At 43.2% G+C, this 25,094-nt stretch overlaps 2 protein-coding genes across 4 annotated transcripts in view; one reads left to right on the forward strand and one right to left on the reverse strand.

Annotated features, from left to right (window-relative positions):
* Positions 1 to 19,119, forward strand: part of PIGF (phosphatidylinositol glycan anchor biosynthesis class F) — a 33,050-nt gene extending 13,931 nt beyond the window's left edge. For all 3 annotated transcript variants that reach the window (XM_048482681.1, XM_048482665.1, XM_048482673.1), the window contains exons 5-6: positions 4,286 to 4,394; positions 18,762 to 19,119. In XM_048482681.1, the coding sequence (XP_048338638.1) occupies positions 4,286 to 4,394; positions 18,762 to 18,875 (223 nt within the window). In that variant the 3' untranslated portion in view covers positions 18,876 to 19,119. The remainder of the gene's footprint in view (positions 1 to 4,285; positions 4,395 to 18,761) is intronic.
* The window catches only part of RHOQ (ras homolog family member Q), a 32,187-nt gene continuing 21,180 nt past the window's right edge, over positions 14,088 to 25,094 (reverse strand). Inside the window, exons 4-5 of the mRNA XM_048482692.1 lie at positions 22,334 to 22,429; positions 14,088 to 19,465 (exon numbers count right to left, since the gene is read on the reverse strand). Coding sequence (XP_048338649.1) covers positions 19,310 to 19,465; positions 22,334 to 22,429 — 252 coding nt within the window. The 3' untranslated portion in view covers positions 14,088 to 19,309. The remainder of the gene's footprint in view (positions 19,466 to 22,333; positions 22,430 to 25,094) is intronic.

Here is a 25,094-nt window from a genome sequence, read left to right on the forward strand (position 1 = left end):
GGTGGATCGGTTGAGTGAAGAGAGAAGGAATAAGGGAAAGGGGACAGTCTATGGTGGCTGCTGAAAGAGGGGCAAAGGTAATAGAGAGGAGCTACAGTGGAAGATGAGACCCTTCTTCCTCCCATAAGTCCTCATGGGATCACTACTTGTAAATATTTTTTGTAGGATGGTACATGGCTCATTGGTAGAACATCTGCCTTTCGTGCAGAAGGTCCCAGGTTCAATTTCTGGCATCTTCAGTTAACAGGGTTAGATAAGAGATGAACCCCTGCAGGACTGCTGCCAGTCCCAAGAGACCTTGATAGACTGATGGCCCAACTCAATGAGAGACAGCCCCACTTGTTCAGATTTAATACTTTAAATTAACCAGGTGCTCACTCCTATTCAATAAAGGTGTGAAATAATCAGTAAAATAACAAAATATTCTGTGCCAGGTATTACTTTATTAAACAATATTATATTCTCACACCCTCTGCTTTCTTTATATTGATATATGTACCTTTCTGGTGCATTTTTATCCTTCCTTTCCACCAAGGAGCTCATAGTGGAGTCCGTGGTTCTCGGTCACAACTACATTCTAAAATAGGTTATCTGAGAGTGTGTCACGGGTCCAAAGTCACCCAGTTAGCTGCATGGTAACATGGCAGCTAGACCCAGGTCTCCCAGATTTTAGTTTAACACTGTACTACCCATTTGTATGGAGTCCCTCCCCTTCCAATGATTCCTATAATCTTATGTCCTATATGCTTGAACGTGTTTTGCTAGTATACAAATAAACTACAGGGACTTCAGCATGTCTTGAGTGGGTAATCACTGATAAGTAGGCTAAAACTGAAAAACATGGAGTAAGGATTATTTTTGTTTCAGTGTGCATCAGTGTGTACTCACCACCTGGAGCATCATCTGCTATTTTCTTGCTCACTCCATGTGTTATGAAAGCCTTCTGTAATGCCTCACAATCTGCTGTAGATTTTTATTGTTTTTTTATCATCTGTATATGTACATGTACCTATCTTGAAACTTATTTTAACTCAGATGCTCTGGGTACATTGCTGCCATCCTCCCGCCATCCCCAGTCACTCTGTTCTATCCTCTTCTACCCCAAGCCATTCCTCTTCACCCTCCACCTTCCACCCTCTCCATCCTCATCAAGATGAAAGGTGGAGAGAGCCGGAGAGGGCAGCTCCAGAGCCGCCCATGAGGGTGGGGGCGGAAAACTCAGGTTTTGCCCCGGGCTCCATTTTCTTTAGATACACCTCTGACTGGTGCAAAATTTAGTGTGAATCCAACCCTCTGCCTGATCCTGATTTTTAAAAAGTGCTTTCCAGTGAGATCTCATTGAAATGGTTCTGACATAATTTGTAGTTGCCGCTGTAGTCATCCCACTTGGGAATTAGGTAGCTAGGAATAGGAGCCCGGAGGGAGGTTTTCATCTGGTGGAAGCGTCAGCAACAGGAGCCGAGTTAAGTGATCTGACAACTCTCCCGTGCTGGTCTCTGCCACCTTTTATTATGATTCTAATGGGAGTGTAGAAGGGGCAAGGGGAGTCAGGCGGGGAGACGGGGGAGATCATCATGTGATACATGATCTCTCACCTAGCTGCCTACGTCACCGGAGAGAGGCGTAAGCGTCTGGGCCTAATCCTCACCACAGGGGAGCAAGACCATTGTCCCTTTGTCCGGAGCGCCAGTGACTGAGCCAGATAGTTCATGACTCATGGGGGGATGAGAGGTGAAGTGCGGTGCAACCAGAACCCGTGCAAGGCTGGTGTGCCAACGTTCTACCACGGTGCTGCTGGGTCAGCAGTGCATTGTTAACTATTCGATTCTGTTTACATTTATTACCCACCCTATTACCCACATTATTCCTGTGATTATACATGGGGAGAGAACACAGTCTTGGGCAGGTTACAATAAAACATGTAACATTAAAATCATGACAGTAAAACACAATAAAACCCCATTCTTAAAACCCAGACACAATCTAAAATCTCCTACACCCACCCCACTTATCCATTAAAAAGGCAGGGTATATGGACATCCTGGGGGATCCTCCCAGTGGAGGGGATGTGTCAGCCAAATGCCCAATGCCGGTGCCAAAACACCAAGGGAGAAGGTGTCTGATGAACCTCTGGAGGGAGGGCATTTTGCAGTCTAGGGGCCACTGTGGATGCTACATGAAGAAGTTCTGTATTTTGTGCTCCATTCTCCTTGCACACTTGGGGACCATGGATTACTTCTTGCTCAGGCTTCACCTTGCCACCCTGCCCCACTATGGCTGACACTATGGCCTGATCGTGTTTCATGCTTTGGCTGTAACAAGCTGATTTTTGTTGAAAAACAACTCTCCTGTGAACATGCAAGAGAAGGGAGGTGGGGAGAAAGAGCATAATCCATGATTCCTACAATATCAGACCATGGTTTAACTCTGTGTCTGAAGCAAAAGCTCATTCTGCACATTCAGAATAATGCACTTTCAAACTGCTTTCAGTGCTCTTTGAAACTGTGCGGAATAGCAAAATCTACTTGCAAACAGTTGTGAAAGTGGTTTGAAAATGCATTATTTTGCGTGTGCGGAAGGGGCCCAAGTGTTTGTCTTGGCCAAAGGGTTGTTATCACAGGTATGACTACGGAAGTCGTATGATGGGATAAAAATGACCCAAAGTAGGCAGGAGATAACTCTCTTGAAGTCTAACCCAGCAGTATTTGTTTATGCTACAGTTGATTTTGTTGGCGCCAGTGTACTTAAGTATTTGAAATGTTTTTTTTTCCAGCTTTGGTGATTATGGTTTATTTTGTGACTTCTGTGAACACTTCTCGGCTATGAGAAAAGTTACTGTGTTCTCTCCCCATGTATAATCACAGGAATAATGTTGCAACCAGATGGCAAGTAGCGACTCAAATGGTGCCGTCTCTTTTAGCAAGGAAACACTGTGGTTATTTTACCTACCACTGTTTTTGAACTGATGCAAATGAAATTGAACAGCTTGCTCTGTCCACCTGTGTTTAGGCAGGCATTTCACCTCCATGCTCTTCTGTGTCTATTATTATTGTGGTTGTTGTTGTTATTGTTATTAATTCGACTTAATAAACCGCTCTCCCCAAAGGTCTCATTACTTAACATTAATTCAATAATGATGATGATGATAATGATAATAATAATAGAGTTGGAATTTATAGTCCACTTTTCCCTCCTGTAAGGAGTCTCAAGGCATCTTACAAACTCATTTTCCCTTCCTCTCCCCACAACAGAAACCTTGTGAGGCAGGTGGGGCTGAGGCCGTTCTGAGAGAACTGTGACTAGTCCACGGTCACCCAGGAGGCTTCATGTGGAAGAGCGGGGAAACAAATCCAGTTCACCTGAGTCCACCGATCACGTGGAGGAGAAGTTGGCCTGGGTTTTGTTAATGATTAGGTAGCATATTGGCTTATTGCAGTGATGGCGAACCTATGGCACGGGTGCCAGAGGTGGCACTCAGAGCCCTCTCCGTGGGCACGCACAAACAGAGTTCATCATGTGTGTGTGTGTGGGGGGGAAATCGCCCCCCCCCACACACACATCTAGGCTGGCCTGGGCCACTGGGCTTGTTTATTAGCATTAAACCTAAGACCCAGTTTTGGGGAAGCAGTATAGGTAACCCTGTTAAGCGCTGTTAAACCCCACTGATTTTCATGCAAAGAACTAAAGCGCGATCCTTTACCTGGGAGTAAGCTCGGTTGCTGGCAATGGGACTTGCTTCTGCATAAACCCTCCTAGGGTCATGATTGTTGCATAGTTGCTTCAAAGCAAAGCCAGTAACTACCACCAAGCTTACTCCCGAGTAACGCATATACTTCAGAGCCACAAATCCATTTTTTTTCTAAACTAAAACCTCAGCATTCAGGTTAAATGGCTGTGTTGGCACTTTGCGATAAAGAAGTGGGTTTTGGGTTGCAGTTTGGGCACTCGGTCTCGAAAAGGTTCGCCATCACTGGCTTATTGGTTTCCTCCCACCCTAGCTTTGTAATTTTTAAGTAGACTTTGTCTGGGAACTGCTTCATAACCACATTGCTGAGTGGTGAGGTAGCAATTTATGGCTTTTATTTTGTCGCTTTTTAAATTTTTATGACATTTTTTAGCCCAGTGTTTGTTTAGTCAGAAGCAAGTTTCACTCAATTCATTGGAACTTTATCCTGAGTAAATGTGCATTACATCTTTGGATGTATTGGTGGAGGAGGCAGGTCTAAAGTTGTGAATGAGTTCATTACTTACGGTTACTGAAAATGTCAAGCAATTTTTTTTTCAGGGCCATGTCTATCTGGGATAACAATCTGCAGATCACAACCATGTGCAGCGTGGTGGGAGCATGGCTTGGAGCATTTCCTATTCCCCTGGATTGGGATCGACCATGGCAGGTTAGTTTCTTGCCGTAATATAGATGAACACAACAATTGCTTTATTTGGTTCAGACCAAGGTCCATTTGTGCTGCCAGTAGCAGCTACCTAGATCTCTCTGGTAAATGCATAAGGAGAGCATGAAGAGGAAGCATGGTTATAGGACTTTGCCCCCAGCGCCTATATTTTGAGGAGCACTACCTTTGTATATGGAGACTTTGGTATTGTGGCTAATACCCATTGGTAGATCTGTTATTGCAGAATTTGTCTAATCCATTTTAAAGCCTCCTGAATGACTGATCATTACTTCATCTTGCAACAGTAAATTCATCGAATTTGCAAGCTGAGAAGAGAATCTTTCCAGCAATCTCTTGGTGGCATATTTAAGGTGGTTAATCCTGAATATGTTTTTTTTAAAAAACTAGTGGCATGTAGATGGCCTTTCATCTCTTTTGTTTATAAGATGATCTGATGTATTTTGTGTTTGTCCATTGCGTATTTGAATGAATGAAACTATATGAGTTTTGTCAATTGAAAGGCAATAGAATATTGGATGAAGGAAAATGATTTCCTCCAGTCAGGTAACAGGGAAACGTGATCTGTGTGGTTATCAGTGTCCTTTTGCATTCAGGTAGTACAAACGTGCAACCTCATTTCTTATTTATGGTGCAGAATTGCCACTCCTAGAGTCCAGTGCTTGTCCAGTCAGCTTAGCTGCCTTGATTTTATGGGAGGCTGGGTACTCTGATGCCATCTATAATGTGGCCTGTGGTGTTTGTAGCTCCTTTCCATTAAAGCACTTAACAAAATGCATTTGAATATAGCCTACTGGCTTTAAATTGATCTGCAAGAGTGGTGTGGCCAAGCTCTGCATCAAAAACCTAGCTTGCAATTTCAAACAGAGCTCTGGCAAACTTTGGCCTTTGGCTGCATATGAGAAAATACGAAGCTTGCAGGAAAGCTATACACAGAGCTGCCTGATGATGCCATTTAAGAGTCTATGTAATCATTTGATTGTTGAGATACTTTTGATTTTAAAACTAATTGGGGGAGGAGGGGTTAATTTTTATTAATAATAGAACTGGATTCAGATGTTCCAGCCATCCGGAAGGAGTTTTTGGCAGCAGTCAAACTGCCGCTGGCACCTCTGGGCTTGGAGATGAGTGATGTTGCATGGAGAACCACTCAGATGTAGTGGTTGGATTGCTAGACTTAGAACTGAGAGACCCACATTCAAGTCCCTGCACAACTTTGAATGCTTTCTGGGTGATTTTGGAACATTCACACTCTTGGTCAGCCTAATCTTCAGAGGGATTGTTAGGAGGGTGAAATAAGGAGATGTACTCAGCCCTGAGCTCCTTGGGGAAAGGATGGAATAAAAGTACACCAAGTTGATAAATTATGTTTAGAATTTAGGTAAATCTGAGCCAATTCTCACTTCACCTTCTCGTGTCTGAACATGTGCTTACAGTAATGTCATGTAGTGTTATGTTTAGTGTGGCATTCTGTGATTAAGGAAACCTGAGCTGAAATCCCCCTTCTGCCATAGAGTTCACATGATGGCCTTGAATGGTTCGGCCTTACCTACCTTACAGCCCCCTTGCAGTTTGGAATCTATCCTGAAATTAGCCTCACAGCTAAATATCTACCCCAACTGTCAAGAGTCCAGGCAGAGATGGATCATTACTCGAGCTAGATGTTAATGCATTCGCCTCTGCTGTTCTTAAGGGCCGACAGTTGAATATTCCACTTCAAGATAGAACATGTGCATATTGTCAGGATACTGTTGAGACCCTTGAGCATATTATCTTTTCTTGCCTGAGGTATGTGTTACCTAGACTCTCCCTACTTGTCCCAGCTCTAGGAAATAAAAAAAGTTGTTCAGAGCATACAAAGACTATTCACCTGCTGACTAATAGCGACAGCGGGATAACTGGAAAAACCGCTGAATTTTTATTAGAAGTGCTCAAGTCAAAAACTGAACGGAAGCTTGATCACCTCTTCCTTACCAACCTTACGTGCTTTGTCCAGTTTTATGTCTTGTTTTAACACCCACTGTCCTGTATTTTGTTTTATTTTTACTGATATGCCTAATAAAGGTCTGTTGAAGTTGACCTACCTTACAGAGTTGTTGTGAGGATTAAATGGGGAAGGAAACCTTATAAGCCATGCTGAGCTCACTAGAGCAAAGACCAGATAAAAATTGGATCACTTTTGCATATACTTATTGCAATTAATTTTACTGAGTAAATATTCTTTCCCTCTGAATCCTTTCCTTGATCTCTTTTGCCTCCCTTGTGGTGAATTTCAGATTGTCAGCTCCTTGGGATGAGGATCATTGATGCTTCTTTCAGACTGATGATACTAAAATAATTCACAGTTACCAAGTATTTTGGCCCAACCTATGTTAGACTTCCTCCAACCTAAGCGGCTCTGCCATGGGGGGAAACAAACCAGTTAATTGCGAGCAATCTCCTTCAGTTGGAGTTCAGTGGAGTGGTAGGATAGGATTAGGATCCATCTCACAGCTTCCGAGGTTTTTTTTTAGAAATGGCAGGTGCTCTCCAGTTTTGATGCATCTTGTACTAGAGCGTGTTCCAAACAGTCAGTCCACTATCTGTTGATTTAACATCTAGGTGTTCAGAAAAAGGGGGAAGGCAAAGGCTAGATAGTAAACGGAAGCCTGCCTGATTGGGATAAGGCAGGTAGAAACATGTGGTGTCTCTTTGCAGGGTCCCTCTGAACATTACCCATGAGCATGTTAAGAGGCCAGTTAATCCCAGCAAACTGCAAGGAGACTGGACAGCCTTAAGGAGAGGGAATTTTTATGAGGGAATCTAGGAATTTGGCAATATATTTGTGTAGCATATTTTTATCATGCTTTCCCATTGTATAGTGTTTTGAGCCAGCTTTTAAAAAATTCATCGTATATATCCCTGTTTCCCCTTAAATAAGACATCCCCTGAAAGTAAGATGTAGTAGAGGTTTTGCTGAAGTGCTAAATATAAAGCATCCCACGAAAGTAAGACGTGGCAAAGTTTTTGTTTGGAAGCATGCCCGTCGAACAGAACACCAGAGCATGCAGCTGTGGAGTGGAAAAATAAGACATCCCCTGAAAATAAGACACAGCGCATCTTTGGAAGCAAAAATTAATATAAGACACTATTTTATTTACGGGGAAACAGGGTATGACAAATTAAGATATATAATGAATTAGGCAAACATGGATGCATGCACAAAAACAGTAGTTTCAGTCATTTCCCCCCAGTCCTTGAGATCTTCCTGGCACTGTGATTCTGGATGTCGTTTCTTCTTCAGGCCACAGCTGCTACAGGGTGAAAACTTTCCTTGCTTCTCACCCGTCCATGGAATAGGACGCCCAACTGACCCTTAGCAGCTGACTGTTGTCATTCTCTGTGTGACTGGTGGTGCTTCTCCCGAGATATTGCTCTCCCCCCCCCTACCCCCCACAAGTAATTATCTGGTAACTGCCAGCGGGGTCTTTCACTCTGTGCATGTGTGTGCGTTCACATATGTATATACGTATGCAGGCAGCCACAGGTTTCTGAGCTGATATTCCCTAGTCAAAAGTTGTCACTCCCTTTGAAATTACTTTTCTTCTCTGAAGTTATTCAGTGGAGCTAGACTTGAGTAAATTTTAATGAACACAATGACCTGCTGCTTGGCCTTCAAATGGATCACCACCTAAAACACACTGATTCCACACACACACACACCCTTAACACACAGCTTTCATCTTTTATTTCTATTATTCTTTAAAAATGAATGAAATTTATAATGTTTCTGAAGCAGTTGGTAAATGAGTATTTATCTCTGTGCTAGGTTAAGATAATACGTGATTCTCTGGAGTAGAAAGCATAAAGCCTGCTTTTATTGCAGAAGTTTCTATCAGCAGTTGACTTTCAAGACTTGGGAAATATTGGAGAAGTTTTACATTCTTTTATGAACGGAGGCTTTCCAAAATACTTGGTCATTTCAATGTGCCTTTTGTGTGTGTGTGGAGGGGGAGACCTTTAAAAGAGGTTGCATTAAACTCTTGATAATGGCAAAAAAGAAAAAAAGATGATTCCAGGAAAGCAGCTTTAGTTTAATCTGTGCTCTTTCAAGATGCTCATTCCTCAGGTACCAAGTGATCTGTTGATCTCAAGAACTTCTTTATGGACCCCTTCTGGAATTTCTTGTTGCTATGAAAGAAATTACTATTATGTTATGTACAACAGTAAGCAGTACAACTCATTAAGTAAACAGTAAGCAGTATCACTCATTTATTAAGTAAACGTCTTAGCAGTAATTATGGGTCCTCTCACTGTATATGATATAAAAGTCAAAGTCTTCTCTATTAGTTATAATATAAGTCTGGAGTCCTTGGGAGAATATGATGGAATGTGCCTTTTCATAGTGAGCATGGAGCAAACTTGTTATGTTCTCCCCCCCCCCCCCCCCGATGTGATGAAAAATGAAGGGGTTTCCTGTGGGAAAAGCATCAGTTGGTGAGGGAGGTAACTACATTATTTCCCTACCTCCCAGGTGATTTTCTCTATTACATGCATTATCACAGTACTCTGAGAAGCAACTCCCTGCCTTGAAAGGCTAGCCTGATCTCATCAGATCTCAGAAGTTAAGCAGCGATGGCCCTGGTTAGTACTTAGATGGGAGACCTCCAGGGAATACCAGTGTTGTTATGCAGAGGAAGGCAATGACAAACCACCCCTGTTAGTCTCTTACCTTAAAAACCCTACAGGGTTGCCATAAGTTGGCTCCGACTCATTGGCACTTTACACACAAGAAGCAGCTACATGGAATTGGAAGCTATGCTGTTAAGGTAAATCTCAGACTGTCCCCAACTAATGAAAATCTATTATTTTATTTGAATTTTCAAGAAGCATATAATGATCTCATTTGTATCCTGATTCTTGCACTTTTTCCAAGGAGTTCTGAATGGCATATACTTGTATGTGTATTCCCTTCCATTTTATCCTCACATCAACCCCATGTGCTAAATTTGACTGTGTGTATATGTGTGACTGGCCTAAGGTCACCCCCTGAACTTCATGACTGGTTGGGACTTGTATTTTCCTGGCCCAAGTTCAGCACTCTAGCTGCTGCATTACATTGGCTCTCTTTACAATGGATTGGATTTCTAGGTACATGAAAGTCCTTACAGAAGTGCTAAAATTATTCGTTACTTCAGCTTGAGTTAAGTGAAAGTGATTTTATTCCAGTATTTCCCCACATGTGGAAGACCTGATGCAAATTATTTCTTCTGAAATAATTTTAAAAATAAACAATGGGAACCATCTGTTGTGCATTCAGTTGCTCATTGTCTACATTATTTCATAAAAATATATTGAGCTCTATATGTTGCAGCACCCCTTGCAGTATGGCTTGTGCATGCAGAACTGTGCTAAGTACAGAGACATAACTCCAAGGGGGCGGGGCAGGGGGTGCATGACGCACCGAGCATACGCCCCTGTGGGGGTATGGTGAGGGCATGACAGGGGAGGGCAGGGGCGGAGGACACACCAGTGCACCGGTCGCTTTTCCCCCTTGCTGCACCTCTGGCTAAGTATATTCTATATTCTTGTGCATCGCTGGGCCCAGACCATTTGGCAAAGTAGTTCATATGTTATAGTGCCGTAATTACAGCTTCTTCACCTAAAAGTGATACATCTTTTTTAAAAAAAACACACACACAGCATTTGGCAATAAAAGGGGAAAGTTAAAACTTTGGACATTTCTCTTTCCTTCAGAGACACTTCCAACATGAACAAAAAGAAAAAGGATTTTTTTATTCTTCACATCTCTTTTCTATGCAAGTCAGGTAACTTTAAACTGTTAACACCACAAATATGAACAAAAGTGCCTGTTTCTTCAAACAGACTCTTAAAAACTGCAGCCTTCAGCAAAAATTAGTTCCTGCAGAGATGGTTATTTATAATGCAGTATGAGCTATGAAATTAAAGAGGCAATAAATTCAGTTGGCTGAAAATAGAAATAGTTACCCTTATAAATATATATTGTACTAAATATCATTTAATTTATTTTCCAAAAATAGACTGGTGGGTAAATTATTTTTTATTGTAATTTATAGATTTTATTTTAAAAAATCATGCTTTAGGAAAATGTTCTAATTAAAGCACTCTGTTAAAACTGAAAACCACAACATACCTACTTAAATCGGTAGCATTTTATTTTCTTCCTTTTGATCTATTTCTCTGAGAATTGCACTTTTTTGATCCTTTTAAAAAGCTGCTCAGTTTAAAGTACCACACTTTATATGAATATATGATGTTGAACAAAGCAGACATCTAGGAATCTGCAGCAGCTAGTTAGTTACTGGTAGCCCACCTGCTGCTGTAGCATAGCTTGTATGTCCTCTAAGAGATGCAGAAAAAGATTGCAAAAAGAACTGCTCTGGGCTTTCCTCCCCTTCTGTGTTGTTTATCTGATGGCTTCGTTTCAGGTGCTATTTCTAGTCCATGTTCTGTTTCTAGGGCAGAACAGGACTTAGTAACATTCTGGGTAGGGGGGAATAGCTTGGAATAGGATTAGTTACTTTGAAGCAGCTCTCATTAAAGAAAAGGTTAGTGCAGTGATGGCAAACCTTTTTGAGACCGAGTGCCCAAATTGCAACCCAAACCCCACTTATTTATCGCAAAGTGCCACCCCAGCAATTTAACCTGAACGCTGAGGTTTTCGTTTAGAAAAAACCGGTTGGCTCCCTCTTCCTCCACCCCACCCGCTCAAGCAGGGGCCAGCATGCTGTATCCTCCAGCAAGTCCTGTTCACACCGCTCTGTGCCTCTCTAGCTTCTCTGCCTCCTCTGCACCCTCCCCCTCGGGCAGCAGTCACGTGGAGCACAGGCACCAGGCCTGCCAGCCAAGTCCTCCCTGCTCACTGCGGTGTGCGCACATCGTGCTCAGTGGACCAGGCCAGCCTAGATGTGTGTGTGTAGGGGTGATTTTCCACCCCCCACATGACAAACTCTGTGTGCACGTGCCCACAGAGAGGGCTCCGAGTGCCACCTCTGGCACCCGTGCCATAGGTTCGCCATCACTGGGTTAGTGCCACCACCGCCCCCGTCCCCACACCACGTTAGCTCACTTAGTTTATAATGGTGTGCCCATAGCGGAAGTTCTTCTAGGAATCTTGGAGGGCCCGCTTTCGCAAGACGTGGGCCAATAACAGCAATTCCCAGGGATGTGCAAAAAAACACCGGCCCCTAGTGGAGCTGTTCGCGATAAGCGAGCTGCATCGCCCCCTTTCCCCCCCCCAGTGGCACGAAGCTGCTGCCGTGTGAACGGCATTGGCTGGAAGGTGCCATCCCTCCTTTCCTGAACAATGTACCTTCCTTGCGACCTTCCAGCGTGTCGCCCAGGCCTGGGGACACGCCCCCTGCCCTGCGACTCCAGAGCTGTTGCGCAGGGCAGGGGAGCGTGTCCCCTGGCCTGGGCATTTCACGCCAGAAGCTGTCGCGAGGAAGGTATCGCCGCTCTGGGCGACAGTTGCAGCCGCTGCACCGCTCTTCCCAAAGAGCCTTCTACCGGACTGTTGCGTCGCGAACAGTCCCGGGGTGTGTATGTGTGCGTTGGCGGTGTATACGCCAACGCACCCCCGAGCGTGGCCGTGTGGAAACGGCCTTAGAAAAAGTCTTTTCCGACACCTGATGGACACCCAAGACCTTTTAACTAGAAATCCCAGGAAATAGCCACCTGTGTGCAAATCTCTGTCCTCTTCCACTGAACCTCCCTGTTGGGTTGGCCTGAGGCTAATGGTAATGTTTATGTTCTCTTCCGGCATGATGGAGAAGATAAATTAATCCTGCAGTTCTTAAGGCTTGCTTTGAGCCACTGTTTTGTCTATCACATAATACAAATACTAAGTGCAGTATAACTTATTTTGTGAATTTTTGAATATGAAAGCAGGATACAAATCTTAGACAAATATCTTTATACTCCCTTCCGAAGCCTGACTCGGCATTGGACATCCTGACGAGTTCAAATGAGTTGTCTTTCTTCTTTGATATCCATTAGCGGTGGTGCAGGAGAAAGCTGTGGGAGCCGAGCTTTGATCGCTTGAGCAGTGTTCCAGACCAGGTTTATATGATGGTTCAAATAGCTGCTGCTTGGAGATGAAGGTTTTTTCTTTCAAATGCTGCTAATGAATGAATGTGAACATTTCAATCAAATAGATGGAGTCATTCACATCTCTTTTCTTCTTGTTATGGTGCCGTGTGGGAGAACTACATGTGGATGATTCTCCTTAGTTTGAAAATCCCCTCCCCTCTCTCCAAACCTCCCACTTTGGGATTCTGTAAGCTTTCAGAGATTTTCCTCTCCTACTGTTTTTCCTTTTAGATAACTCTAATCAGGAGCATATCTTGGAACCTTTCTAGGGGGTGGGCTTTTTCCCTATCTGTCCCATTCCCATCCTGTTCCTTCTTTGAGGGGCTCAGGACAGCATACATGGTTATTCTTTCTTTTTTTCTTATTATAAGAAATAACGTGAGGTTAGGATAGGGTGGGATTTAAACCTGGATCTTCCATTTCCTAGTCTGACATTCTAACTGTTAGGCCACTTTGGCTGTCTATTAATGTACAAAGTCACATTTTACTACATACCCATGGCATCTTCCAAGTATAGTGAAGGGTCTGTCTTGTTTGCAGATGGTTCCCCCCTCCCCACTTTTTATGTAATTAGAAGTGCTTGTTTTGTGATAAACATTGAAACAGAAAGAATCATATTCCAGAATGAACCCATAATAATTTTTATAACTTTCTAGTGCTATTAATACATTTCACGAAGAGTATTCCAGTCCTGTAGGAGTAAGACCAGCTTCATCATTGTGGCCTCTGTGCAGTCCCGCATGGGATTGTGCTTGTGCAGGCCAACCTCAGAGTGTTTAAGTTAGCTTAAAAAGAGCTCTAACTGAACAGTAAGTGGTCCCCTTCTCACCCACCCTCATCACGTCCCTTCAACTGCATTCTCCCATGCTTGGAAGTATGAGAACTTCTGTCTGTGGAAGAGGCCAAGACCTGTTGTGTGTGAGATTTTTATTATCATTCTATGTGCTGTAATGTCTATTGGGTATGACTTGTAACAAGTCACCTCGGGTCCTACTTGGAAGGAGAAAGGCAGGATGGAATGTTTAAAAAGGTTTTTTAAAATATATCAGCCAGTAACCAAGATTCCAAGAACCAGTTTAGGTGAGTTGAAGGGTTTGTCTGCAGACAGTGGGATTTTCTTTTAAAGGTTAAAACAGTCCATTTCCATGCTATACCCCATACTGCTTTTGCAAATTCTGAGTTTCATGTAGCTTTCACAGTAGGGTACTTGTTTTGAGACACACAGGTTCAAAATCATGTTCAACCCAAAGAACAAGCACTGCCGTTATATGTGTATCCCAGTCTAAATCATTTAAAAGTAATGCAAAACAAGAAAAATGTAGCTGATTCCATTTACACAACATGCAAGGAAAAAGAGAAGCTGATTTTAAGAACACAGATGTGTGGACAGCACTATTGAATAATTTTTTCCACCATGTCCTTTTGAAGTACTTTCTCTAAAAATAATTCTAAAATAGTCCTTAACACAAACACCAAGCTATGTGTTTCTTAACAGAGCCTGCCTATTTCCAACAAAGATGGTGGAGAATATGAAAGTGATGACCAAAAAAAATATGAAAACTTGCAAATGGAGGAGTCATTTTTATTTTTTTCCTGATTTAGAAAGCACTTTTTCTAGTGAGAAAAGGCTGCTCACTAGAAATAATCACAGTAGCATTTGACACATACAGTTAAAATGTGCATATACAGTAAAGAGCAAAAGATTCCAAGATATCAATTTGTCATAAAGATTCCCACAAAGACTTCAGTGTGCATTGTAAGTCTTCAGAGATAATCAGTAACTTCTTTGGCCTGGCCACATGCAATGGGTCCAGTCTCTTAACTGTGGTTAATAGACATTAATGGTGGCTAAGGCAAACCAGGTGCCATTTGACCAGAGTTTTGTAACTGTTTAAAAATCCTTGTTAAGCTGGGAACCCAGTTATACTGAGCCATTGTTAAGGTGAGTGCCAAAATATCCCTTTAGTGATATTAGGTAAGGAAGATGGAATTTGACCCAAAGAAGTAGCATACATGTTTCAGAATCGCAATTAAGAGATCAGGCCTGTTAGTTGTGCTAGATATTTGGGGCAAATGTAGGAAAAGACTTTATACCATTGCAAGATAAATCAAACTATTGCCCCTGTGAAGGGGAAAGTACACAATCAGATTCAAATGTATATGTACTTTCTTGTTTTTGGGTTATAAGTGTCTCTGGAAATGTCACAATATATCTTAAAATCATTGCTTTTTGTTTTCATCTAATCACTGGTCAAATCCTGCTAAAATTGAGTTTTATTGTGAATAAAAATATGCAGGGAAGATACAACTTTCAGCTACACATTACAGTACACTAGCATCGAATATACATTGTATTATGTAAAAGCTTCTTAACACTTGGCAGAAGATACCCAGTGTCATGTTAATGAGTAGGAACAAGCAAATCTTTGGTTTGAAAAACAGCAGTAATTAAATGAAACCAATTATGTTTCTGAAACTAGGAGGGGAAAATTTAAGCAAGGTCAGGGAACAGTACCTAAGGCACCTCATGTAAAGATGATGGTTGTCATCTTTTCTGTACTTTCCAAGACCTCTAAATGAATATAATCTGACACTAAATGCACTCGTCCAGGAACGTGAAGGTTAAGTGCGGGAAGACTGAAGCACAGCAAATCCTAGATAGTGAAAGAAAAGTTGAAACTATGAAAAGGCTAATGGCTGGAAGGATATGGGAGAGAGCAAATCAGCTCTCCTGTTCCTTCTTCTTGGATCATTATATTAAAAGGTTTAGGGCGCTGGTGTATAAGCACAGACAGGAGCTCCAGGCTGGAGGACAGACAATTTGGCTTTTTTCCCCTCACATGTCTCGGTTATACTTCACTGGTTGTCCTGGAGATGAGGCAAAAAAAATTGTGCCTTTTAGAAAGATTAACAGAATACATAGTGCCTCGATCCAGCAGAAGGCACGAAGAGCATTGCCAGTACCCATAGGACAAAAGAGCCAAACTAGGCTGCAGTGCTCTAAAGTGAAACTTGACTTTGTATTTGGTGATGATCAGGCCAGTATCTTTCAGAATTGGGGTTGATCCTTTTTCCGGGTAGGGACTCTGGTGCCAAGGGAAGTCTTTAAGTTTTCAACTAACTAGGGAGATAACCTTTTATGTTTGCTTGATGGAGAATTGGGATTTCCCTTCTTTACTCCTTGTCCCTGTTATGCCCACATAGGTCTTGCCTGACCCCTGTGCATGCATAGGCCTTATCCACAACGTACCCACCCTACTCCCACTTTTGAAATGTAACAGCCACAAGGGGCCCGTGACAACACAGTTTTAGTACATGAATACCAGATAGGGAGATAACAGTGGGTTGGACCCTGCCAACTTTTCTGCTGGCAAAAGAGGAAGGGGCTCTCTTGACCAGCCAAAAGGCTATGCTGAGGAACATGGAAGAGGTTCAGATGCAATGAAGCAGAAAATGTGGTAGGATCAACGCACTACAATTGCTGAGGATGTCTGCATAGAGCTTTCAAGTCACTAAACAAGTATGAGCTATCAGTGTTCAGTATCAGCATTTAGCAGTACTTGATTGTAACAGCACCACTGTGTTCTTGTACTGTAACATATAGTGGCAACTGTCTCAGTGGGGCTGAAAGATCACAGTGTGCTGCATGCAGTTGTTTTAGTGCTTTTTTATGTGGAGTATTGTTTTACTTTGCATCTGGTTTTAATGGGTATTCTGCTTGTTTGCAGGATCAGTGTGTTAGCACTAATGTTACCTCACTTGATACACAATTTGGCACTCTAAGAATCTCTAATTTCAAAAGTAGCAAGGTTGTCATTTTCGTAACTGCGCAGAACAACCAGGAAGCCAGTGTGACTTTGGATTTTGTGTTTGCGGGCTGAGATACCGTGCAAGGAGATACAGAACTTAGATAACTGGGAGCATTTTTACATGCCTTTCTGTTAATGTTTCTTCAGTGTTTCCAGTTTATGCAGATATTTATATCTTTAATTCATCTGAATCTTGAGGATGTCAGTTCAGTATTTTGAGTTCAGCTGACTTCCAGCAATTTAATTTTCTTAAATATTATCCCAATTACATAATCAACATATATTTTGATTGCTTTTATTGTAAATTTCAAGTCTGAAATGGCATTTAAATCATGTGAGATTATACTCTGAACATCCTGGCAAGCAGCAGAAGCTATTCGGATGTCTGTTGAGAGGCGTTCTTTTCCCACTGATGGTCCTTAGTACTGGAAAATTTGCTAAAAGTACGTGGAACTGCATAAGATAACTATTCCTACAACTCCTCTCACTTTAGACAATTCCATCCCTCCTTGCCCATTGCAATGATATCACAACATAACTTGGGCTGCCTTGATTCGAAGAGGGAGGAGTTGGGCATAGTCTATTTGTAACAATGGCTGCTTATGGGAATTAGAGGGGGGGGGGGGTTATCCTGAAGCCCACATACACACTTTCTTCCCTTGAATGCAGCTCATAGATTATTTTGACTCTTGTATCTAAGCCAGGAAACATTGATTTTTCCCTCTGCCTGCCAGGATTGAAAGCTACAGTTCAATACAGGTTTGTATACAAGAGAACAAACTACAGTTTGGGGGCAGGGGATCAGACATAACCACAATATGTGGTTTGCCACAAAAACTGGACTTGTTAGTTTGTAAGCCACACAGAGTATAGGGGAAAGCCTGCAAATCCAAAGATTCCCTCAGACACGTCCTTTTGCCATATTAGACACTGTTACAGACATACCATGCCTCTCAATCAGTATAGCAAAGATCTGCCATCCTAAGGAACTCTGCTGGATGCCTATTTAATAGAACTGCCTGCACACTTTTTTTGGCTACAAGAGCAATCCTAAGCATTCTCAGAAGTAAATCGCCCAATGGGATTCATTCTCGGGTAAGTGCACATAAGATTGCAGTATTAATCAATTCATTGGTTACATTATCTATACACTTTTGGATTAACTGAAACACCTGCCCTGAATCAGGCAGCACTTTAAAAGCACACCATAATTATTTTAAATATAAGTACCTTTAAAAAAAAGGATGGCAGAAGCCATCTTAGGAGAGGTATTCTCCCTTCTCTCTCACGCACAAACAGGAATGTCTCTTCTAAGATGCTGCCTGCTGCAACACACAAATCATCTTAAAAGCAAAAAGTACCCCCCCACACACACTTCCAAAACCATTCTTGTATTCCTAACTGCATTTAAGAATATTTATTTGGTTAATTCATAAATTAAAACTCACACCATCAGTCAACTCAGCTTTGTTTTAATGTGGTGACTGCTGCTATTTTTTTGCACTTTATGCTGCTGGTGTGCTCTCTGGCGTGGCTGGTTGGCCTGTGTTGGAGAGAATGTGCTGGGTCTAGAATGCACAGGCTTCAAACACAAATGAAAGTACTTCATGTGTATGAGGGAGACTTCACTCGTCTAAATTTCACTTTCCCTTTTTGCTGACAGTCAATGTTGGGCCACATTCACCATAATGTAGGCACTGCAGGCCTTGACAAGGGAGAAGGAACACTCGGGACACATGGCACAGAAACACTGTAATTGGGGCATTCTGTTTAGCATTGGCTAGGGATAAGAAAACGAAAGGAAAACCTGCACATGATGTGTAGTCCTAGTATGGTGCTGGGGAAACGTTTGGCAGCTTCGGAAATGGGCTGCACACTTCCTCTCCTGGGCCTTAACAGTCCCTTGAGGAGGAAGATGACAATGTGGAGACAAACCATCCCAATGTGTCCTTCCACTTCAGTTGTGCTTTACTGTCAAACTGCTATTCAGCAATGTAAGAATGCAGGGGGGGGGGAGGGGGATCACAAACTGTTTCAAGCATCCACTATCAAATTTGTTTAAAGACTAACAAATTCATTGAGAGGCATGAACACTGCAGCAGCTGCAGCCCTCCAAGACTAGCAGGTGAAATGCTACCCAAGCTTCTTGCCTGGTTTCGGAAAATTATCAAGCATCAGCTGCCATACCCAGAAGCCTAGTTACATTTTAATGCATATTAATTAAAAGCTGCACAACATTTAGTGTTCATAATAAAGGCTCGATGACCACTAACACTTTGGGCATTCTCCAAGAAAGCGCATGAAGCTCTAAAATGGATCCTGTACTGCATTCTGGTTTTTTTTCCTGTAAATTACACCCAAAACAACTTGTGCTCATAAAGTTCATAAAGCCGTAATGTCTAGCTTTTAATGCAGCATTCTCTTCCTTTAGGTGTGGCCCATTTCCTGTTCGCTCGGAGCCACCTTTGGCTATGTGGCTGGTCTCCTCATTGCACCTTTGTGGATATACTGGAATAGGAAGCAGCTTACCTACAAAAGCAGATGATGGGCGCTAAGAAGAGAGAAGGCTTGGTTTTGTTTTCCTCTTGTGCCGATTCTATCAAGACTGTGCAGAGACTTCCGTGTGGGTCAAAGCTACCCAGACATCTTCAAAGCATCATTGGGCCTTGCACCTCCTTTCACAGCATGGTTTGGATGCTGTGGCAACATGCTGATGCATCTGTCCTAAATTGTGTTACCCCTGAGAGATTGTATTTTCCTTCCAGTCCTAATAAATTATTTGGAACAGATGGTTGCTTGCTTCTTCACAGATATGGGATTTTTGTCCTCTCCCCTCTCCCCCACCCTCTGGATTTCACCAAATGCCAATTCCTAAAATCAGCTTCCAAATTAATTTATGATCAGGTAACAGGAGGGTTTTAAGAAGTGTATATGCAGGGAAGTTTCACAGTAGGTGTGGCCATTGTCCCAGTGGGGGTCTCACGTGATCAGGCAGCAATTAATGCATCTTGATCCTATTCTTTTTTTCACTGTGTGTTTCTTTGGAGTTAAAATGGCTATAATAGCTTCGTCAAAAACGGTCTTCAGTCCTTTCTGTGTTAAAGCTGAGCACTCCACGTAGCAGCAAGCTCCTATCTGTCAAGAAAACAAATGTCTTTAATAGCTACACAGGCACCGACTGTCCTCCCCAAAATCTATTTGTAAGCTCGTGGGGGCTTTCATTTATACAGAAACATCAAAGGTTTATGTTTTCTTTTCTTTGCCTTTAGAAACACATTCTAGCGTTTGACCCTGCAGGAAAAGAAGTTACTCTTTTACTTTGTCTTTTGCTGACAGGTTTAGAATGTCTTTCATTAGATTCAGTTTCTGAAAAACACATTAAAAACAGAGTGGTTGTTTCAGTCGTTGGCTTTGTGATTGTGAGGTGTGGGAAGAAAGTGCAAAGGAATCATATGGGCAATTCTGAAAAAAACCAAACACTCGAGTGGAAATAAGCTGATAAACAAAAGCAGCCTTCATAATCCAATGTAACTTTCACCTGGTGTTTTAAATGGTCGTAATTTTGGAATGCCTTGAAGGTACTGCCAGCCATTCAATTATCTCACTATTTTAATGTGTTTGTCTTCCATTCCAAAGAGCTATTTTCTAATTATTAAAAAGGAAGTATTAAATGAGCCAACCTAGTTAGCAGTATTTAAAATTATGTTTTATTCATGAGCAAAATGGCTTCATTAACAGCTTAGATTGCACTGCAGCCTTTGAAATTGGAGAGTTCTCCTGCCTTGGGGGGCAGGCAGCTATGGCTTAGCAATAGAACACATGCTTTCCCATACAGAGGGTCAGTCCCAGATTCAATCCCTGTTAAAAGAATTTCAGGTGGTAAGTGTTGAGAGAGATCTTTCTCAGCCTGCAACCCTGGAGAGAAGCTGTTCATCAGGAAAGTCTAGGGATGTGCACTCCGATAAATCCAGCCCAAAAATACTTTATTAGTATATTTGGGCTCCTGAAGCAGTATTCAGGATTCCCAGGAATACTGATATCTGAGTCAGTTTCTAGAAATATCCAGGGCCAGCATTTAAGGATCCCAGGCCTGCTTCCCCACCTTAACAGGTTTCCTGGGCAACAGGACACTGGTTTCCAGCCAGTGTGTAAACTAGACACAGGGCCCCACAGGGCTATGGGTCTGGCTGGCTCATTCTCCTTCCTTTAGCAGTAAGACTAAAATTTGTTGAGGCTATGCAACATTGTGAGCCCATGGTGGAGAGAAATATCCACTTTAAAAATACATGCTTTATCACATTTGTATACAGCCGTTTTTCCAAAGAATATGAAGTAGGATACCGGTACATGGCATTTTCCCATTTTATTTTCACAGAAACTCTTATTGGGCAGGTTACATAGAAGTTTGAGAAACTGAGCATTAGTGGCTGAGCACCCAAGAAGTTGCAGTTCTGGTCCTGGAAAGATTAGGACCAAAGCTGGCTGCTGCACTTTCACCAGACCCATAGGAAGGACCATTATAGGCCAGGATCCAAATCAGGAAATCTATCTGCACATGTGTTGGAGAAAGGATGTAGACATGGAGATACAAGAGGACAAGCAAGAGGACAACCAGACCAATAATCTGTACCAAAACTTGAAATCCACAAGAAGACCAGAGTCTGGCTGTTGTTCTGGCAAAGGTGTCAGACTGACCATGTCAGCAGAAGGGAAAAGGTGTACATCTGCATATGAAAGAATCCACCATCTTCCTTCTGTAGTCACAGACGAAAATATTTTCCCCAATCCAAATCTAATACTATATGGACTCCAAAGGTTGTTGTTTCTGGCTTCAAATGGGCAGAGCAGCATCCAAACAAAATACCCACCCAGTTTTCCAAGAATTAACAAATGATAACTGTTCTCCAGAATGTCCAGTGCATTGTGGTCTTAGGGACATAAAGGATTTCTGCCAGTCTCTCCTGTACTGTTAATGCATTTCTTTCCAGCAACAGCAGTGGTAACAGTGGAGTAAACATACAGTTAGAACAGTTTGGAGACATGTGAGGAATCAAGAACTGAGAAGTCCACTGGTAGCGATGAAGGCCAATTTTAGATAAAGGAGCTGTATGTATCAGAACCAACATGTTTTGAGGGAGTGGCAACAAATCCAGGGAGGAGAACAGGGATGGGCAAAGGAATAAGAGAACTGCATACTTCGAAAGGAGAAGCAAGCACTAATACTGGACGAGAGTTGCGTGTTCGGGGAGGGAGCAAGGCTTAGCGATATGGCTTCTGCTTTAAATGTAGGAGGACCAAAGTCCAATTCCCAGCATTGCCATTTAAAAGGCTCAAGTAGTAGGAGATGGGAAAGAACTCAACCTGAAACCCTGTGGAGTTGCCAATCAGAGTAGACAATATGGACTGGGATAGAGCAGTGGTCAGCATCATGTTAATTTCTTAAAGTTCCCATAGTGGAAAAGAAGTCATGCAAGTTTTTTATGAAATAAACAAATGTAAATCATAATTCAGTGACTGTAGGAGTCTACAGGAAAGCAAAAGGTAGAACTGAATGGTGCACGTGAGATGCAGGAAAACACACTGTTGTGTCATACAGCTGCACCTGAGTGGCATCTGCACATATGAGTCTCATTTCTGCCTTGCTGCTGAAACAAGCACAGACCCTTCTCCTGCTTTTCAATCAACCCTGTATGACTGTTCTGATATGATGGGCACCTGCTACTTGATTAGTAAAAGAGCGCCATCTAATAGTATGAGAACAGTGGGTGATCCACTCTTCTCTAAAGAGGCTGCATTGCTGCTTCTGGTGTTCCATTTCAAAGTAATAGTTCCAAGCAGATTAGCATGTGCCTGGTTCTTTCATTTGAGGCTTTCCTGTGACTATCTACCCATTATTTCACTGCAGTCATTCTTTCATGTAAGATTTCAGAAAAGCTTTCAAAATGGGGGTGGGGGGGGAAATCCCAGTGAGCTAGCCTGTGGGTCTCTAAACAGCCAGCTTACCTCTTTTGCTAGCTTCTGTCCTTGCTCCACAGATATTGGTTTCTCTTTCATGTCATTCAGCCGTGCTAAAGTTTTGGGATCATCACGAAGATCAATCTGTTAGGAAAAGATCACAAATCAGGGGCATTCTTTCCTATGTATTGCAACCTTGTGAGTATAGGAGAGTGGAGCTGTACATGGCAAAACGCGGGGCCTTTGCGGAACAGAATCAGGAGCTGGGAAAAGACCACTTAATCCTTGCTCCACTCACCAGTGCTCCCATATAACTCCTTCCCCCTTGCTGATTCTGAGATCAGAAATAAACATAGCTGAATGTGAGTGGGGGAGGGGAAGATGGGAAAAAAGAGAGACTGCAGGAAAGAACTGGTTTCACTGCCATTCACTACCTCTCCTTGCAAACTGCCTCCCCTCTACATGAACTATTAACAGAAAACACATGTTTTCCATTGTATCATGTAGTGCTGCTCTAAATCTTAGAACATTTCTTGCAATTACCCTTTCCAAGTTAAATTGTGTTAAAAACCAATAACAACTTCAATCATAAAACCACTTTAAACTATTAGATTTAAAATTGAGACGATCTCAGCTCAGCAGTGCCAAAGCACAACATCCAAAATATAAATGAGTATCCTACAAGAAGGCAGGCCTCTCTTTCCTCAGGAAAGCCCCACGTTTGGCCTAGAAGCTGGCAGGGCAAACACTGTACAGCTTGTACTTCTCACCAACACTGCTGATAGGGGCAGGAGAACAACAGGACAGAACGCCAAACCCTGCATGGATAAGAGCCTGGAAAGAGCTGAAAACTCTCATTCCACTATCCCACTAAGAGTTGGAAAGGGGTTTCAAAACAGATGTGATTGGTTGTGTGATGGGCCATGAGGATTCCCCCATCCCTCTCCAGCATCTCACAGCTGGTAAAATTTTGTGTGTGCGTGTGTGTGTGTGCGTGTGTGTGTGTGTGTGTGTGTGTGTGTGTGTCATGCAGGTGTTCACTTTGATTTCTGCAAAGTTCTACCATTCCATGCTTTTATTTATTTATTTATTTATTTATATTTTAGATTTATAGGCCGCCTCTTCCCCGAAGGGCTCGAGGCGGCTCAACAACATGGCTGTTATTAACAGCAACTCAACAACATAACGTAAACATTAAAACTCCGGCAGCAATTACATATAATTAAAACAATCCAAGCCATTCAACCCGTATAAAACAGTTCAAACAGGCCCCCGTTCCTACGGCTAAAAACAAAGGAAAAGAGGAAAGAACAAAGGGAGGGAACAGGCGGGCCCAGATGGAGTCACAGCAGGTAGCCGAGATGACAAAGATGGAAGTGTGAGTTTCAGTGGGGGGCAATAGAACAGCGGCCAGCCTCTCCAAAGGAGGCCGATTGGAATAATTCTGTCTTACAGGCCCTCGCGGAACTCACCAAGATCCCTTGGGGCCGGACCAATGGGGGTAAGGTATTCCACCAGGCTGAGGCCAGAGCCGTAAAGGCCCTAGCCCGGGTCGAGGCCAGCAGCATCGTCGTGGCGAGCTAGGGTGTAGCCTGAATTATTCTGCCACCACTACCCGGCGCAGTGGCCTATGTGGGACATAAGGGGTGATGCGGTCCCGTAGATATGAGGGCCCCATGCCGCGTAAGGCCTTAAAGGTTATTACCAGCACCTTGAAGAGCGATCCGGAACTCCACTGGGAGCCAGTACAGACGCCAGTAGCACAGGGGTGATATGGTCCTGAGTAATCACCACCACCTGTCAGTAGCGACTACAGGACTGAAAGCAACTTCGGCGGATCAATCATGAAGGCCAGCGTAAAAGAGTTACAGTAATCTAACAGCGAGGTGACTGTCGCATGGATCACAGTGGCCCGGAGTCAGTCACAGAGAGATAGGGAGCCAACGCCCGTGCGAAGATGAAAAAACGCATAACCTAGGTGGCATGGGCCACCTGGCTCTCCATTGACAAGGCAGAGTCCAGGCGGACCCCCAGGCTCTGAGCCAGGGATGCGAGGGGCCAAAAGCGACCCCCTCCAATATAGGCGGCTGGAATTCCCTTGGTCTCTCCCCCCGGCCCAGCCAGAGAGGACCTCCGTCTTTGTTGGATTAAGTTTTAACCTACTCTGCTTCAACCAACCAGCGACCCGACTCCAGACAATGCTGTAGAGCTGCAGGGGCAGAGGCAGCCCCCCTCTCCATCAACAGAATGAGCTGGGTGTCATCCGCCATTGGTGACAGACCAGCCCAAAGCTCCGCACCAGCTGAGCAAGGGGTCGCATGTAGATGTTAAATAAAAGCGGGGAAAGCAAGGCCCCCTGAGGAACCCCACAACTAAGTGGGGCTCTCTGGGAGGCCTCAACCCCGCACCATACCTGACCCACGACCCTGGAGAAGCTGGAGGCAATCCATTGGAGGACAATGCCCCGCACTCCAGAGGCTGCCAGGCGGTGGATCAAAAGGTCGTGATCGACCACATCAAACGCTGCTGTGAGATCAAGTAACACAAGCAGCGCCGATCCGCCTTGGTCTAGCTGCATGCGGAGCATGTCTGTGATGGCAATGAGGACGGTCTCCGTCCCATGCCCAGCACGGAAGCCGGACTGGAAGGGATCGAGCACCGGGTCGTATAAAGCTCAGGAAGTCAGTCACAGGGACTAGAAGACTCTAGACTCCTCTCTGGCTCTATCTGGTTGAAAGGAACAAGAGAGTGAGAGGCTGGAAAAAAGAGGTTGTGGCTGGAATTTGGAGAAACTGGATTGCAGTAATAT

This window comes from Sphaerodactylus townsendi, linkage group LG01, assembly GCF_021028975.2.
Source record: "Sphaerodactylus townsendi isolate TG3544 linkage group LG01, MPM_Stown_v2.3, whole genome shotgun sequence".
Classification (NCBI taxonomy): domain Eukaryota; kingdom Metazoa; phylum Chordata; class Lepidosauria; order Squamata; family Sphaerodactylidae; genus Sphaerodactylus; species Sphaerodactylus townsendi.